Source organism: Dendrobates tinctorius, unplaced genomic scaffold, assembly GCF_039654945.1.
Source record: "Dendrobates tinctorius isolate UK_male_01 unplaced genomic scaffold, ASM3965494v1 ptg000133l, whole genome shotgun sequence".
Taxonomy (NCBI): domain Eukaryota; kingdom Metazoa; phylum Chordata; class Amphibia; order Anura; family Dendrobatidae; genus Dendrobates; species Dendrobates tinctorius.
Window position 1 is genome coordinate 23,093,401 of NW_027361801.1, and position 18,952 is coordinate 23,112,352.

General features: G+C 46.9%; 1 protein-coding gene across 1 annotated transcript; it reads left to right on the forward strand.

Moving 5' to 3' along the window:
• Nucleotides 1–6,602: 6,602 nt before the first annotated feature.
• On the forward strand, nucleotides 6,603–18,104 carry LOC141048188 (uncharacterized). The gene is made up of 4 exons (XM_073543645.1): nucleotides 6,603–7,677; nucleotides 8,368–8,527; nucleotides 8,638–9,693; nucleotides 17,990–18,104. The coding sequence occupies exons 1-4, from the start codon at nucleotides 7,632–7,634 to the stop codon at nucleotides 18,102–18,104; spliced, it is 1,377 nt and encodes a 458-aa protein (XP_073399746.1). The 5' UTR covers nucleotides 6,603–7,631.
• Nucleotides 18,105–18,952: the final 848 nt, after the last annotated feature.

Here is an 18,952-nt window from a genome sequence, read left to right on the forward strand (position 1 = left end):
CCACGGTCGTAAAACTCTCCGGAGGGAGAATTAACCGAGGCTCCGCTTCTCCCTCCTCCGCTGAGACCACCGAGCGTGAGAGGGTATCTGCTCGGACATTCTTCTCCCCGGAGAGGTAGTGTAGGGTGAAGCGGAAGCGAGAAAAAAAGAGCGACCACCTGGCCTGACGGGAATTCAGGCGTTGGGCCGTCTGAAGATAGACCAGGTTTTTATGGTCCGTGAAGACCTGAAAGGGGAACCAGGCTCCCTCCAGGAGATGTCTCCACTCAGAAAAAGCCAATTTCATGGCCAGCAGCTCCCTGTCGCCGATGGAGTAATTTTTCTCCACCGGTGAGAAGGTCTTAGAATAGAAGAAGCAGGGATGCTTCCGACCTTGAGCATCCTTTTGGTAAAGGTCTGCTCCTGCACCGACGGAAGAAGCGTCTACCTCAAGGATAAACGGCTTATCCACATCGGGAAGGTGTAAAATGGGAGCGCCTGCAAAGTGGGACTTTATGGAGGAAAAGGCCTTAGAAACCTGTTCGGTCCACGCCTTAGGATTAGCTCCTTTTTTCGTGAGAGCAACCAAAGGAGCTACCAGGGTGGAGAAGTGGGGTATAAACTGGCGGTAATAGTTAACGAACCCTAAAAAGCGCTGCACCGCTTTAAGAGAATGGGATTCCTGCCAGTCCATAACCGCTTGCAGTTTGTCCGGATCCATAGCCAACCCCTGGGCCGAGATGACGTAACCCAGAAATGGCAAGGTCTCCTGCTCGAACTGACACTTCTCCAGCTTGGCGAACAGGGAATTCGCCCGTAGGCGGTCAAATACCCTGCAGACATATTTCTGGTGGGTGGGCAAATCTGGCAAAAAGATGAGGATGTCATCCAGATAGACCACCACCGAGGTAGAAAGCATGTCACAGAAGACGTCGTTGAAGACAGCGGGCGCATTACAAAGGCCGAAGGGCATGACCAGATATTCATAATGGCCATCCCGAGTATTAAAAGCTGTCTTCCACTCATCTCCCTCACGAATACGGATCAGGTTGTATGCCCCTCGTAGATCTAGCTTAGTAAAGAGTTGCGTCCCACGCAACCTGTCGAACAACTCGGAGATCAACGGGAGAGGGTACTTATTCTTTACCGTGATGGCATTGAGACCCCGGTAGTCGATGCAAGGGCGTAACTCTCCGCTCTTCTTCTGAACGAAGAAGAAGCCTGCCCCGGCCGGTGACACTGACTTCCTGATAAAGCCCCATGCCAGGTTCTCCCGGATGTATTGGGACATTGCCTCCGTCTCCGGGAGAGATAATGGGTAAACACAACCTCGAGGGGGTTCTGTGCCTGGCAGGAGGTCAATCGGGCAGTCATAGGGACGGTGCGGCGGGAGTGTCTCCGCGGACTTCTTAGAGAAGACGTCCGCATATTGATGGTAAGGTTCAGGGAGCGTGGAGAGATCTGTAGGCAGCTCCGTAGACGCTACCTGAAGACTGTCCCTGAGACACCTACCCTCGCAGTCCTTGCTCCAGCCCAATATTCTCCCCGAAGCCCAATCAATGTGAGGGGAGTGACAACGAAGCCAGGGAACCCCAAGGAGTACCTGATCGATGCCATGAGGCATAATAAGCAAGGACAGGGTCTCCTGATGTGAGGGGGACATGGCGAGACCGAGTGGGACCGTCTGATGGGTCACTTGAGATGTCAATATTGCCCCATCCACCACCCTGATGGTCAGAGGTTGTGGAAGTAATACCAGAGGGATAGTGTGACTCTGGGCAAAACTCGAGGACATAAAGTTCCCCTCGGCCCCGGAATCCAGAGTGACCTCTGCCTCCCAGGTGGAGGAACCATTATCTAGGGTACCCCGGAATACCGGCTTAGGCGAAAAGGACTCCATCTGGGACCGGCCACCACCTACAACCATAAAACGGGATCGTCCCTTCGGCCGCTGAGGACATGTGCCAGCCGAGTGGCCAAAGTGTTGGCAGTGATAATAGCGCAGGGAGCCCTGCACCTGACGTGGCTTAGTGCCGGTGCGAGATACCTCCATGGGCTCGGTGGAGGGAGACTCCTGTGCGGAATGGCTCAGCGGTTCGGTAAAGGTGGGAGCCAGGTTAATTTTACGTCTGGATTGAGTCCTCTCCAACCCGCGCTCCGTGAACCGGAGATCAATACGGGTGGAGACGGCGATCAATTCCTCCAGAGTTGTGGGAATATCTCGGGTAGCTAGAGCATCCTTGACGTGCTCAGCTAGGCTTCTCCAGAACACTGGGACTAATACTTTGTCTGGCCACTCCAGTTCGGAAGCCAATGTCCGAAACCGGACAGCATAATGGCTAACCGAGAGTGACCCTTGTGTTAATGACAACAGTTGGAGAGCCGTATCGTGCGTGACCAGTGGTCCTAAGAAGACCTGCTTCAGAGCCGCGAGGAACTGAGCAGGCCCCTGAACCACAGGATCATCACGTTCCCACAATGGCGTGGCCCACTGCAATGCCCGGCCAGACAATAAGGAGACAATGAAGCCCACCTTAGCCCGCTCTGTAGGAAACCGTGCAGCCAGCAACTCTAGGTGAATGGAGCACTGACTGACGAATCCGCTACAGGTGGCGCTTTCACCCGAAAACTTATCGGGGAGCGGGAGGGAAGAGATTGTCGGCGAGGGCAAGAGTGTGGGCACACGTGAGACGGCCTCAGCGACCGTCTGGGCGGCAGCTAGCACAGCATTCGCAGCTGAGTTGGTGCTCTCGATAGCCGCCAACCTCCTCTCCAGCTGCCGAATGTAGCGCTGCAGCTGCTGCACGTCTGCCATTGTCAGCCAGACCCTGGCGCTAGTGTAATATTATGGTCGGCGGAACGCACCAGATATAAAATAATAAGAGGTGCGTTCGCCGCCCGGGGTCCACCGTGCGGTAGTTGGTAAGACCGCTGCTGAGTAATGGCAGATGCACCAGAAGGTGACGTAGTGCGCACGGGTTAACATCACCCGAACGCTAGGAGCGCTCTGTTCAGACACAGAGTCGCTTGCCAGAAATATATGCAAAGGCGTTGGCCCTGTTATCGTCACAGGAGTCAGCGTGTGGCATCGCAGCTGCGAACACCAATAGCTGCTGTTAATGCAGCGCAGCGGCAACTATAGCCGCAAGCGTCGGCACTGACGGACGCTAGTGTAGGCGAAGGAGCACTGTGGCGAAGCTTGCCACTACCTGGTGCTGACCTAAGAACACACTCTGTCACCAATCGTATTATCCGAGGGAAGGGGTTTCATAATGAGTCAGCCACCAGTCCATGCATCCGTCACCATTCACACACATAGCAAGATAAGTCTACACTAGCGCATCGCTGAGCCGCCCTGCGGGCTTTTTATAGCGATGCACTTCCGGAACCTTCCATTAGCTTGGGAAGGACCAATCAGATCCGACGCAGGACCTGAGCATGTGACCCCTGCTCTCCAGTGAGAGGTCAAGTTTCGGGCATGCCCAGTAGCACGGCATGAGGACTTAGCCTCAGGAGCGGTTCCCTGCAAAGCAGGTTGCGCTGCCATTGCTGCACCAGAGGTGGCAGCAACATCCAGGCTATCAGAGCGAGTCTGAGCAGCAAGCCTGGCTCGCCGTGTTTGCTGAGCAACACCTGGAGCGGTCGAGGAAGAATGGGAGATCCCAGGATGTCTGGCTCTGGATTTCCGCTGTGCAGTGCCAGGAATCTGACGCCTAACACATATGATCCAATTTTCACATCCAAATTGTACATTACATCCAGGGCAGTTTCACTTTGTTGCTCACATCAATGCACAACATGATACTAGTCAGATACTTCAAAACTTTGGTGGTAAAATCTTGTCACACAGATAGGTTGTGTGTTCTGACTTCTGTAACATCATTTGGGTGACAATAATTCTAATTTATTTGCTTCATATTCATCTTCTTCTTCAGTGTTTGGAATATATTGTTCAAAAAGTGAAAGCAAGTTGGTGAAGTTGATGGTAACTCATTTGAAAAAGGAATTGTAATCTTTACTATTTCTCCATTGCGTGTGCGGCTAACCACCTGATTGATCTTATTTAGTTTCTTTGGAAAGAAAAAACAGCTCCATCAAAACCATGTGCTTCTCCTATTAATTCATCATGCTGGTAAAGAAGAGGTGCCGCTATCGATCTGGATTCCATTTGTGGGCTGTAGTCAAAATGGTACTAGGACAAGACTCACTGGGGTCTAGCAATCAATTTGAAATAGTTTGTGCACAGCTGAATAGAGTTGGTAGAAAAAAACAGATTTTGATTTGATTTTGATTTTTTATGGCACAATAGTGTATATAACTAGAGTAAGATACACCAAAAACAGTTGAATGGAGGCCTGAAATGCCACATTTTGTAGCCCACAGATAGATGAGGTGTCTGTTAAGCGTCAGGTTCCTGTCGCTGCACAGCAGGAATCCCGAGCCTTGCCTTTGGCGGTCTCCCATTCCTCTCTGGCCACAGAGGAGGCTGCTCAGCAGACTCGTCGATCCCAGTGCGCTGCTCAGACTAGCACTGTGGGTTTGGTTGCTGCTGCCACCTCTGGTCCAGCTATAGCAATGGATGCTGGTGGTCAACAGCGACCTACTCCAGGGACTAAGTCCTCCTTTCGATCCACTGAGCATGCCAGTGGGATGATCTCTCATTGGAGATCGGAGGTCACATGCTCAGGTCCTTCTCCTGCTCGGATTGGACCATCAGGAAGGTCCCGGAAGGATGCTGTTATAAAAGGTTCACATGGCAGCTCGGCCATGCGCTAGTATAGACAGTAATTGGTAGTGATGTGTGTGATGAATGCTGCATTATGAAACCCCTTCCCTTTGATATGAATATTTGGTAGGGTTTAGAGCTCAGAGTCAGCGCCAAGTTGTTGCACTACCTAGTGGTCCCAGCTCCTCACACATGCTAGCGCTAGTGCGTCACGCTACCTAAGGCACTACGCTACTGCAGGTACTGCAGCATCTGTTAGAGCGGCGCCGTTCGCGTCTTAGGCGCTTTCCAGTCTTGAGCTTACCCTGGTTAGTGGCATCCGCCAGAGCTGCGCTGTACACACTTAATGTGGTAAGCAACGTTCAGCTGCACCCTGTGAATGCTAACAAGGTACAGCATTCTTTTAGTGTCTGTCTACGCATCACGGTTGCAGTGCTGAGTGCTAGTGGGACTAGAGGGGCTCCAACACCGTGTGTCCTTGGGGCAGAGTCCTGTGTCCTAACACTAGCACTCTCCTGCAGAGTCCTGTGAAGATAAACAGGCTCTGGCACTTTTTCCAGTGGCTCAGTGAGGTAACTGAGTTCGCTCCTATACACACTTGGTCAGCAGTTAACCCGCCGGTGTCTAGTTAGTGCTCTGTAATTACCAAGCAGCAAATAACACCTCTGCACGGTGGACCCCGAGCTGCGAATGCATCCCTATACCATCTTATATTATTTGGTGCGTTCTGCAAGCCCATAACAGTGCCTGTTGGAGATAGCCCATTTTCAAATACCTGGCTTGTATTTTTTTTTTCATACACAATAGTGTATAAAACTAGGATAAGACACACCAAAAACAGTTAAATGGAGGCCTGAAATGCCACATTTTGTATCCTACAGATAGATGAGATGTCTGTCAGAGATAGCCCACTTTCAAATATCTGGCCTGTACTTTTTGCTTTTTTTCATGCACAATAGTGTATGGAACTAGGTTAAGACACAGCAAAAACAGTTGAATGGAGGCCTGAAATGCCACATTTTGTAGCCCACAGATAGATGAGGCAACTGTTGGAGATAGCCCACTTTCAAATATCTGGCCTGTATTTTTTGCTTCTTTTCCATTGAAAAAATGATGTTGGATCCAAAATGTCTGACTTCAAAAGGGCTGCTATGGTCACCACCCATCTTGAAAAGTTTCCCCCCTCACATATACTAATGTGCCACAAACAGGAAGTTGATATCACCAACCATTGACAGTTTATTTAGGTGTAGCCATATAAATGGACCACCCTGTATATACCCACGGACACTCCCTGCCTACCTAGCACTGCAATCTATATACCCCATAATTAGTCCTTTGAAGGACTGTTGATTAAGCTGGATTTGTGTATTCTAATATGGTATACCCACACTAACTTATAAACCCCAAAATCTGACCCTGTCTCAACAGCAACTCTCCCTACACTGTCTGATTCCAGAGGTGACTGTGACAAGCAGGGCGATGGCAGGTCTCATATAGACCTGATGACGTTGTGCTGTCAGCCAATCACTATATGAGAGGCTGAGGAAATGAGAAAGCGCAATAGGGTCTTATCCGGGTGGTGTTAGGAATAAAATGATAAGAAATTTACTCACCTTTTCCAGGGGAGATAAAAGCGCATAATTCGACTGTCAGCTGCTGCACGCCCGAAGGTCCACTCGGTGACCGCCAATGTGAATCCTTATGGATAAGATATTTTTCGGACTTACTGTGCGCTGCTTGACAAAGTTCAGTAGTACAGGATGCAATGTTTTAACTGTTTAATTCCCAACGCGTTTCGAAGTTTCTATTACTTCTTCCTCATGTCATCCCCTGAGGAAGAAGTAATAGAAACTTCGAAACGCGTTGGGAATTAGGCTGGTTTCACATTTGCGTTTTTTTGCGCTGGAAAAAAACGCATACGTGCGCATGCGTTTTTTCCCCTATATTTAACATGGGTGCGCATACCTGCGCGCTGGCAAGCGCACGTATGCGATTTTCATGCACTGCGTTTTTTTGGGGTGTGCGTTTGTATTTTACAGACGCAGCATGTTGCATTTTTTGGCCCTGCAAAAAAGCGCATGCGCACGTATGCGCACGTTTTGCGCTAAAAATGGCCATTATAGCCTATGGATGCGCATACGTGCGCACTGGCATGCTCATGTATGCGTTTTTTTAGCGCTGCGTTTTTTTGGTAGTGTCCACTTGTTGTACTAGTTATAATCTTCTAAAGTAAAAAAAAAAAGTCTATATAAAGGAGGTGCCTGCCAAAACTCTGCCACTACTACACTGACAGATTGGAGAGCAGACAGTCAACAAGGAAACCATCTTCTATCAGCGAAGAATGTGAGTATATTACATTATATGCCTGTCCTTTTAAATTATGTATGTACTAATGATTTTTATTATTTTTACATGCAGTATGTCTTCAGAATCCGAGTATTCCCCATCGCGGCAGGAATTGGCGCAAGCAGACCGTGAGGTGATTATTTTCGTGCATCTGGTAAGTATATCTGCTGCTTCTCCAAATCTCTTACGTTTTTTTCAACTTTTTTAAGACATCGTCATCATCATCTTCTTCTGCGGACGGGACTAGTGAGGGCGAAGAGCAGGAGCAGCGAAGCCAAGTCCCGGTGGTGATACGGAAGGTATGTATCAAATGATTTGTAATGTTCTTTATTTTTTATCTTCTATTTTTACTCTTTTTTATGTTTCTTTTTTTGTAACTTTTTATTCAATTTAAATTTGATTATTCTAATGAATGTGTTTTGTCTAGGTTCCACAACGGGATGAAGACGTCTACCTGGATAATGAGCAGCTCATCAGCCTGGTCCAGGAGCGTTCGCCGTTGTGGGACAGCCGTGACCGTCTGCACAAGGACATTGTGGTGACCCGGCGGCTATGGAATGAGGTGGCCGCAGCGTTGATGGATGGCTGGGACAGCGCCACAGCATCCTCCAAAAAGGCGTTTAGTGAGTATTTCCCTGCTCTGTATTGTGCCGCAGTGACTGTTGTCCTTGACGGCACTGTTGGGTTTCGTGCTAGGCATATTCTAGCAGGAAACCCAACAGTGTCATCGGGGTCTACAGTGACTGCTTTGAGTATTGTATTGCTACATTGTGACGGAGTGACTGTTGTCCTTGACGGCACTGTTGGGTTTCGTGCTAGGTGTATTCTAGCAGGAAACCCAACAGTGTCATCGGGGTCTACAGTGACTGCTTTGAGTATTGTATTGCTACATTGTGCCGCAGTGACTGTTGTCCTTGACGGCACTGTTGGGTTTCGTGCTAGGTGTATTCTAGCAGGAAACCCAACAGTGTCATCGGGGTCTACAGTGACTGCTTTGAGTATTGTATTGCTACATTGTGCCGCAGTGACTGTTGTCCTTGACGGCACTGTTGGGTTTCGTGCTAGGTGTATTCTAGCAGGAAACCCAACAGTGTCATCGGGGTCTACAGTGACTGCTTTGAGTATTGTATTGCTACATTGTGCCGCAGTGACTGTTGTCCTTGACGGCACTGTTGGGTTTCGTGCTAGGTGTATTCTAGCAGGAAACCCAACAGTGTCATCGGGGTCTACAGTGACTGCTTTGAGTATTGTATTGCTATATTGTGCCGCAGTGACTGTTGTCCTTGACGGCACTGTTTTTTTTTTAACAACAGTGGACAAAGTCCGAACACGTTGGCGTTCGATCAAGGACCGCTTCAACAGTGATGTTCGTGCTGAGGGCCAGGTTCGCAGTGGATCTGCGTCAAGGACCAGAACTCGATACCGTCACTATCACGCGTTGCAGTTCCTAAGACCGGTCCTTGCCACGAGATCGTAAGTATTTTAAATTTTGGGTTTTTATTTTTATTAATCTGTGTTTTTCTAATCCACAGCTGATGCTTCTTGTAAAGGCATGGTAGTAATGATTTTCCTTTCTTCCACAGCACCTGGAGCAGCACCCTGCAACCTGGCCCTGGAGCGGTCCTTCCTCGGACGTCCTCTGACCCGTCCCAGCCATCCGACAGCCAGGAAGCACCTTGCAGGTCAACCACACACACAGCTGGTGACCAGGAAGCTGGGCCATCAGGTGTTCCCCTGTCCCAGGTCTCTGCCACTGGTTATGCGGGCACTACCCGCCAGCGGCAGAGGGCCTTGGACAGGAATGTCTTGCCCGAGTTTATGCATTTGAGCGAGGCCTTTAATTCCAGCCTCAAGTCACTGTCCGACAGAGTTGAAAGCGGTTTTGCACTCATGGAACGTGGTTTTAACCACTTTGAACACCGCTTCAATTCTGTAGAACAGCGCCTTGACCGTCTGGAGGCCGACCTCAACAGACCAGCACACCATTTTTTTAGTAAGATTGAAAAGGGCATGGCGGAACACCTTAGTCCTGAGCAACAGCTGAATGTGCTGCAGGCCTGCAACAATGCTTTCTTGCAGGCTATGCAGCATAATCGGTACGGTCAGCAGTCAGTGGTGTCATTTCCACCTGTGCCACCATTGACTCGCTTCACCTCACTACCGACTTGTGCTGCATACCACTGCACGGACACCTCTATTCAAAGCCAGGACACCCACCGTTACACCACCACAAGTCTGAGTGCAGCTGGTCACTTCACCGACACCACCATGGCAAGCGCTGCTCCTGTCTGGAGCACCACCGCCACTCCCATGCATGCGTGGAGCTCAGCCACCACTAGGCAAACATGGAACAGCCCTGCCGCTACAACAACATGTAGTAGCCCTGCCACCACCACTCTGCAAACCTGGACCATCACTGCCGCCACCAGTCCTCCTGCAAGGACGAGCACTGCCAACGAAGAGCAGCAGCAGCAGCCACCTCAGCAGCAGCAGCCACCTCAGCAGCAGCCACCTCAGCAGCAGCAGCCACCTCAGCAGCAGCAGCAGCCACCTCAGCAGCAGCAGCAACCACCTCAGCAGCAGCCACCTCAGCAGCAGCAGCAGCCACCTCAGCAGCAGCCGCCACCTCAGCAGCAGCAGCAGCCACCTCAGCAGCAGCAGCAGCCACACCAGCAGACGGGGGACCTACATTCAATATTTGCCCCTAGTTCAAGGCGAAATCTATCAAGGCGGGCATTGGGCCAAAGTCGGTCCAGGCACACAAGCCTACGGCGACATGCCATTACAACTAATGTACCTGAACAGATTTCCTCTCCTCCAAGTGTTCCTAGTTTAATTCCCTTAACTGGACTACCTTCCCCCACAAGTTTTGTTGCCCCTTCCCCTCAAACACCGTCTTCAACTGCAAGTGTTGCATATTCCCTGCACACCCCCAAATTGAAACCATCTTCCCCCAAACGCCGGAAAAAATAATTTTTTGGTTTATTTTTGTGATTAAAAATAAATTTACATTTGTGGTTCACCATTACAAAGTTTCATTAATGTTGTTTGCGCCGCTCACACACACTGATGGGTAAATACATGTTAAAAACCAACCCAAGGCCTAGTATAGTCATATGTGAAATAACACGGACTAGTATAGTCATACCAAGGCCTAGTGTAATAACTCGAGTTTTACCAACTTGGATCTGGTTTCATGAAAAACAAACTGTTGAAACTTGTCTTAAAAATAAGTTTCTTTCTAGTTTCACCAGTTTGTTTTTTGTGAAACAAGATGCTAGTTGTTAAAAATCGAGTTATTACAGTAGGCCTTGGTATGACTATACTAGGCCGTGGTATTTCACATATTACTATACTACTAGCCCCAAGGCCTACTATATTCATATTTGAAATACCACGGCCTAGTGTAGTCATTCCAAGGCCTAGTGTAATAACTCTAGTTTTACCAACTAGAATCTGGTTTCATGAAAAACAAACTGTTGAAACTTGTCAAGTTTCACCAGTTTGTTTTTCGTGAAACAAGATCCTAGTTGGTAAAAATCGAGTAGGCCTTGGTATGACTATACTAGGCCGTGGTATTTCACATATGACTATACTAGTAGGCCAAAGGCCTACTATACTCATATTTGAAATACCACGGCCTAGTATAGTCATTCCAAGGCCTAGTGTAATAACTTGTAAGTTGGAATGGAGCAGATTACATTCATCCACTCAATGCTGACTTGTATTCCCCATGGACTTTCATTGGGGTTGGGTTTTGAGGGTTGTGTTTTGAGAAAATCACATACTTTTTTTTCAACTAGTTGCACAATTTTCTCTTGAAAAAAATTGGTTTCCTGATTCATGGCCTGCAGCTTTGCTCGTTCCAATATATTTCACGCAGACTATCAATGCTGCATTTTAACTCATATGTGTATTTACCTGCCCAGGTGTGTGAACATCAAAAAATTCAGTTATACATGGGAAGTTTTTTATTTAATTGGAGTTTAAAAAATATAGTGCACTCAGTAATGGTATCAAATAAGGTTTTTTATTACCATAAACAAACAAAAACATTACACCATTTCATCTTGCCAGTGCACCCGTCCTACATCAGAAATAAAGTAGGCCGCAAATTGGTCCCTCATTTGGCCAACTTCAACGGATGACCTGAGAGTGTGCTGAGTGAATTCAGGCAATGGGTTAGGAGCATCATCGTCCAGTTCAAAGGTCGGGTGCTCTTTAGCCATAACAAAGTTATGTAGAACCACACAGGCCTTCACCACCTCATCGACTGTTTCAAGTTTAAGATTAATGGCCGTGCCAAGAATTCGCCATCTGGAGACAAGAATCCCAAAAGCACACTCGACAGTTCTTCTGGCCCTGGTCAGCCTGTAATTAAATATTTTTTTGGTGTGGTCCAAGTCCCGGCTGGAGTAGGGTTTCAGTAAGTTTCCGCACATTTGAAAAGCCTCATCGCCAACCATTACAAAGGGCAGTGGCGGAGCTTCGATGTGAGGAAGAGGCCGTGGCATAGGGAAATTAAATTGGTTGCCATACAACCTCCGGCCCATGTCTGAGTTTTTAAAAGCCTGTGAGTCATTACCACGGCCAAATGCTCCAATGTCCACTGCTACAAACATACATCCGGCATCCGCAATCGCAATGAGTACTATTGAAAAGTACTTTTTGTAATTATAGTACTCAGATCCCGTTCTTTGGGGTTTGATGATCCGTATGTGTTTACCATCAACAGCTCCCAAACAGTTGGGAAAATTGCATACTGTCCAGAATTTGTCAGCAATTTCCATCCACTTTTCAGCAGTGGGCAGGGGCATAAATTCTGGACAAAGAACATTCCAGAGAGCCCGGCAGGTGTCAGCAACAATTCCAGACAAGGTAGAGATTCCAATACGGTACTGGAAGTGTAGTGAAGATAGGGTTTCTCCAGTCGCCAGGAATCTGTGAACAGACAAAGAAGTAAAATTAATATTTATGTATATTATTTTAAAAAACTATAAAATAAAATATTAGTACATTCACGAAAACTAATTACCCAAGGTTTTGAATACTAAATTTAAAAAAAAACCATCAGACCGCACCCCTTGGTTTTTAAAACATACCGTAATGTCACCAGTAGCCGTTCCTCAGGAGGAATCGCACGACGAAGCTGTGTGTCCTGTCTCCGGATGGATTGTTGGACACGAGCAAGCAAATCCATGAAACTTTCGTGGGACATCCGGATATAATCTGTAAATTTCTCCGGGTTTGACTGGAGCTCGCTGTAGAGGGTGTGGTATGCCCCACGGCTCTCCCGGAGTTCAACAATCAGATGTATCCACATACGCCGCCGTCTTCGCTGCCTCTCTCTCTTCCTTTGTTCATGGCAAGCAACTGCATACGCCTGAGCCATCGCGATGTCCAAATCCAAGTTGAAGTGAAAACTCTTCCAGCGCAGATCCATGGTCACGAGAAGAATCAAGCAAATGTGAAGAATACTGTAGACAGGGTCTATATATTAACATACCACACCCACAATGAAGTCCCATTGGTCTTGTGTGTTGTTGAATGGTTGTTTTTTCTTTTTTGTGGGGTTTTTCCAAAATCTGTAAAAAAACGCAAACGCACAAAAAACGCATACAAACGCGCAAAAACGCTGCGTTTTTTTCCTGCATGCGCATAAAAATGCTTGAAAAAAACGCAGCGTTTGTATGCATTTGTATGCGTTTTTTTAATGCGTTTTTTTGCGGGAAAAACGCGCTGCAAAAAAAAGCAAGTGTGAAACTAGCCAAACAGTTAAAACCTTTCATCCTGTACTACTGAACTTTGTCAAGCAGCGCACAGTAAGTCTGAAAAATATCTTATCCATAAGGAGTCAGCCAATCACTGTAATACCACAACCAAGATGGCTGCAGCATTACAGTACATGGCAGACAATCCCTGCTTGTTGATTGGTGCTCTAAAGAGCGCCAAATATGCAGGGGGGACCAGAGCGCCCACCGAATAATCCCGGAAATACTCGGTGCTCGCCGAGTACCACGAGTACAGTGATGCTCGGGCGAGTAACCAGCATTACCGAGTATGCTCCCTTATCACTACCATACATACTGTATATCATTCACTTTGAGGTTGCAGATAATAGGAGCTAAATAACTGTCCATCCTAGACATTTCCAAGTGATATAGCACTAGATCCTTATGTATATCTGTAATTGCAAGTTGTTAGGCTATGTGCACATGCTGCGGATTGGTCTGCGGATTTTTCCGCACGGATTTTGCAAAGTCAAAAGACCTGCGGTTTATCTGCGGATTGCTCTGCGGTTTTGCCCTGTGGTTTATCATCTCTACACAATGGAGGAGATGGCAAACCGCAGCGGAATCCGCAGAAAAGAATGACGTGTCAATTCTTTCTGCGGATAGGAAATTTCCATTTTCCATAGGATATAATGGTACTGTACAACGCAGCTAATTCTGCTGCGGATCCGCAGGGCCAAAACCGCTGCAGATCCGCAGCAGAATCTGCAGCGTGTGCGCATACCCTCACATGGAGGTTCAAAGCACATATTCCAGCAGACCACATTGCAGCTTTTCATAATCCTTGAAAGTATAACGGAACTTGTCACTTCATTAATGTCACCCAAAATGCAGGCAGCATGAATCAGTGCCCGGCTGCACAATTGCAGCCAGATATATTTTTCACTGAAATTCTCTGTGGTTACAGAGAAAATAAAGTTAGCATATCTGGCGAACATCCTAGCCAGAGAAGAGATTATTACAGTTCAGCTGCATAGAAAGACCTGCAGCTGCACACTCCGGTCCCGAGGGCTGGCGGCAGTGACGGATATTGAAGCGAGAGACTAAAGGTACTGTCACACTTAGCGATGCACCAGCGATCCCGACCAGCGATATGACACTGTCAGGATCGCTGGTGCATCGCTAAGTGGTCGCTGGTGAGCTGCCACACAGGCAGATCTCACCAGCGACATCGCAGGGGTCGGGGGTCGTTACTTACCTGTCAGACCTGACGTCCTCCTGCCCGCGTCCACGCGTCGCTCGTCTCCACAGCAGGAAGCCCAGCAGGAAGCTGACGACGAGAAACGGTCCAGGACGTTCTCGCGCGATCAGCGATAACCAGTGGAGGAGCGGTCGGAGGTAAGTTTCAGACATAGTGATATCGCTAGCAAGATCGCTATAACGTCACAAAAACCAGTGACGTTATAGCGATATTGCTAGCGATATCCCTTAGTGTGACAGGCCCTTCACACAAGTTTCTCACATTGCACTCGCAAGTGTGACCCTGGCCTTAATTGCTGGTATGCTGACAGATCTCTCACTATGGGATATTCCTGCCAAAGACCTGGAGCAGAGCCAGAGGTGCTGCATTAATAGGGCTTGTGTACATGACCATTTTAATCAGATGAGTGCTATGCATGATTTTGCTGTATTTCACTCGCACCCATTTTATTTTAATGGGCTGTGCACATGTCCAAATTTTCACTCAGACTGCGCCGTCCAAAAAAAGAAAAAAAAAAAAAATCACAGCATATATTTGGCCCCAAGATTCAGATAACACTCACCCATTCAGGTCTATGAGTCCATGAAAAAAATCAGAGGATGCCATTTTCATGGACTGACATAATGGAGAAGGTGGATAAACTCCACTCAGACAAAATTCTGATCAAACGTTGATCAACATAATTGGACTTTTTTTTGTTCACCTGCCTGTATGGCGTATAGAGATGTAAAATTTGACTGGTAGACCAGATGGGCAAAAAAAATGTTTGTGAAGTAGACTGCGGGGATTTTCTTTTGTATTTTTAAACAGCAATTATTCCCCTTTTCCAAAAAAGATTGTGCAAAAAAATCCAAAATCTAATTTTGAGAGTCTAAAATGTAATACAATTTGACACAAATTAGATTTATATAATATCAATTCAATCATCTCTACTAGAATAGGGTGAATTAATTTGAATGGAACTGAATTCTAGTAAAATTTTACAAAAATATGAATGCAGCATATTTGTATGTTTGCTCATCCAGAATTAAGCAAAATGTTGGACGACTGGATGCTATTTTGCTTAACTGTAAATGTAAAAAAACTAACACCTCACTATTCACCCTAGCTCACCTACCCATATGGTCCTCAGCATCTCTTTTTATCACCGTCGCTCACTGGATTCCTGAGCATCTTCATGCTAGGCTTAGATATCCAGCTATGAACACGCATGGATTTCTCTGCGCATGCTCGTTGTAAGGTCACAAGTCATAACATCATAGTATGTTATGACTAGTGATGGGAGAATATAAGCAGTAAAGTTCAAGGTCCATACCGAATACCTACTGTTCGGGCACAGACCCCGAACACGGGTTTCTCCAGAAAGACCGTGTTACAGGTTCGGCATCCTGAGCATAAGGTGATTCCCATGCTTTCATGTACATGACAGCGTAAGAAACACTGGCGACTCTGCTTAGAGGTAAACTATTTATCGCTTGTCACAGCGATAAATAATTTAAAAAAATGTCATGGGGTCCCCCATTTTTGAAAACCACAGGTGAATGAGGTGCTGCGATTGTAGCTTTAGTGACTACTGTTCTCATAAACGAATCAAACTTCTTTAAATGTTCGGCCAAAACCGCTGGACCGGAGCCTCCAGGGGTTCGCCCATCACAAGTTATGACACGTGCTGCGACCATATGACACAAGTAAAGGAACGTCTGAGAAGTTCCAGAATAGCGTGAAGGCAACTGGGGTTTCAGCGAGCGGTGCCTGTAAGAAGCACCAAGCACTGTAAGGGGCACAGTGAGCAGTGGAGGTGAGCAGTGAGGCAAGTATTATTTGTTGTTTTTTTTTATTACATCTTATATTTATTGTGCTCTGGGATCTCTGCGTAGCCATAATCATAAAATTAAACACTTTTCACGGAAAATGAATTATCTGTGAAACAAATTTCCTGGTAAAATCTGCATAATATGGCAAATTCAAACACTGCCAGATTTGCTCAGCTCTAAACTCAACTGTGATGTATATTTTCAGCACAGGTTGTTTGTAAGATTTTCTGTATAGAGTGGGCTAGGTGCTGTACATGCTTGATATAGGGAAGACACTGATTGTGCTTCACAGCTAATATTTGCCTGCAACAACAGCTTTGGGAGTTCAATCATGTAAAGGACTCTGTCAAACCCCGACAGTGGCATTTAAATACCTTGCTTGCCAGTGTTCATTCGTCAGCCATGGTTACCATGGCACATGAGGGCTGGACTAAAGGCCCCGTTACAAGCATGTCCCATCGATCCCACCAGCGACCCGACATGGATGGGATCGCTGGAACATAGTTAGCTGATCGCTGGTGAGCTGTCACATAGACAGACCAACCAGCGATCAGGACCAGTGAGCAAGCTGGTATCCAATGTAAACAGTGGGTATCCAAGAGCCGCGCGGCTCTTAGTTACCCACTGTTTACCTTGGAAACCAGCGTCCAGCATTGCTGATTGTTGGTCTCTCGCTGTCTCACGCAGCAATACGTGCTGGCCAGCGGGAGACCAACGATCAAAAAACGGCCCAGGACGTTTGAGTGCGATCAGCGATACCCGGCGGGGGGGCCGGTTGCTGATACATGTCACACACAGTGATATTGCTGGCGAGATCGCTGTGGCATCACAAAATCAGCGATCTCGATGCCGATATCGCTGTGTGTGAGAAGGGGCCTTTAGGAAAACATCAATTACTCTATATAGTCGAATACAGTAACATTGCAGTATATATTTTAAATAAAAATGTGAGAAAAGGTAAAAATGCCATAAGGTGGTAGACCGGGGGGGGGGAAAGTTGATTTTCAACAAAGTGCAAGTGCAACATGAATATACAACCCAGTGGATATACAGCCCAACAGCCTGAAACAAATAATTTGTAAAAAGATATAAATATATTGTGACATGGTCACTGGCACTGTATGTGAGGGGAGATATGTGTCATGAAGATTGCTTTCTTCCGAGTTGTGAAACCTATACATTTCTCCCCAGCATACTATGTGCTGAACAGGTAAACCAGCCATTACAATGGTTTAGTTTTTAGTGAGTAGGCGGGAGATGGGCGGGATGCCTACTTACCATATCTCCACCTCAAGGGTATGGCTGGGGAAGTTAAATGTGCAGCCTCTTTTTTTTTTTTTTACTGTGCTGTGTTTGGAAAGGAAAGTCTCCATATGGTAGCTCCAGCTAGACCTGAAGACTTGTGGTGTCCTCTTTGGGTGAATCCCACCAACATAAGGACTGCGTACTTTATCTTTTGTTTTCCTGTTATGCCAGAAAGGTCATGTTTATTTTGTTAAACCCTGCCATGGTTTATGCTGCCTTATAATTAGCCAGCAGGTGATTTACCTAAGAAGCTTTCCTGTGTCTACCTCTGAAAAACACTGAGTGAGTCAACTCTTCACAGTTGGTATTTCGTATTCTGGAATCGATCTAGGAACACGCATAGCTACTGTGGACAAACTGTATGTCCTGGGTAGAGTCTGCCGTAAGCCAGGAAACAGTGACAGACAGTATTGGGACAAAGTAAAGCAAGTCCAACAGCAGCAGCTGAGAAGTCAACAGCGGCAAATGGCGCAGCAGGAAACAAATAAAGTGTTGGCACAGCAGATTCAACAGCTACACCAACAGGAGGCACTAATGTGCAACTCAAGCTCATGACTCGTACGTCCAGTAAGCAGAAAGATGAGCCATGCATTTTCTTTTTTGCAAAGTTGGCAGATAACATGATTTGGATCATCATTTGCAGTGTCAAAAAAGGCCCAGGCTAAGCAACCCCTGCCGCCCCTGCGAGCTGCAGACCTGTGAACGCTGCTTGCCACAGCCACAGTTGTAGCTGAGGTTGCAGTGCTTGTCGAAGTTGCATCACTCCATGTCTGTGCCATGTGGTGCAACGTAACTTTCTTACCTTCTTCCTCCACCTCCTCAGCTGCATGCCAAGTGGGATCTACAACCTCATCATCATTCTGTGTGTTATCACATTCATCGACCTGAAAGTCACTCTCCTCCTCTTCCTGCCTGACAGCACAGCACAGACCATGTGAGCCTCAGATATCTGAGCCTCATCAGGGTCACCTTACCACCTGGGGGTTAACATCTGCAGCTCAGATCCTACATCCTCCTGCCGCGGGTCCAAGCTAAAAAAAAAATTGGGCATCGGTGCATATTTCCTCCTCTTGACTCTGTGAATCTTTGGAGTACACTTCTGATGAACATGGCATAGAATGTGCTAACAGCTCTGCAGACTCATCCATCTGTGTTTTCTAACAATCAATTGGGTGTTTGGAGAGTTATGATGTCGGGGGATGCAAGAATAATTGGGGTGCCACCTCTGTGAACTGTACTATGTGTGATGTTGAGTTGGAGGAAGAGAGGAGGAGAGGCAACTTTCAATCCAGTCGAGTGGGCCTCATCAACAAGGCGTACCACTGTATGGCTGCCAAAGAAAGTTAGTGGAGTAGCCAGTGCAGTAACAGAAGTCATCAGCTGTGTTTGTGTAGGACAATTTCCCCTACCCAACGTACACCTTTAACAACAAGCCTAATCCCCCTTCCACCACATCCTCACTTTTTTTCCAGTCATGCTGATCAGACAATGTGGTAGGAGCACAGTATTAGCATCAAAAAATTAGATTTTTTTACTCTACACCAGCTTTGCACACAGCTGAATTTCAGTGGCACTAAATGACAAAGTAAAGTGGCATGCTGTATCAGTAACAGAAGAAAGAATTGTTTCAGTGTAGATGAGGTCTGCATAACAAAAAAGATATGCTCCAATTTCAAACTCTGATCTAGCCTGCTGTATCACGTTTATCACAGAAAACATTTTTTTTTACTGTGCAACAGCTCTGCACACAGAGCATTTTCACCAACACTAAGGCTATGTGCACACG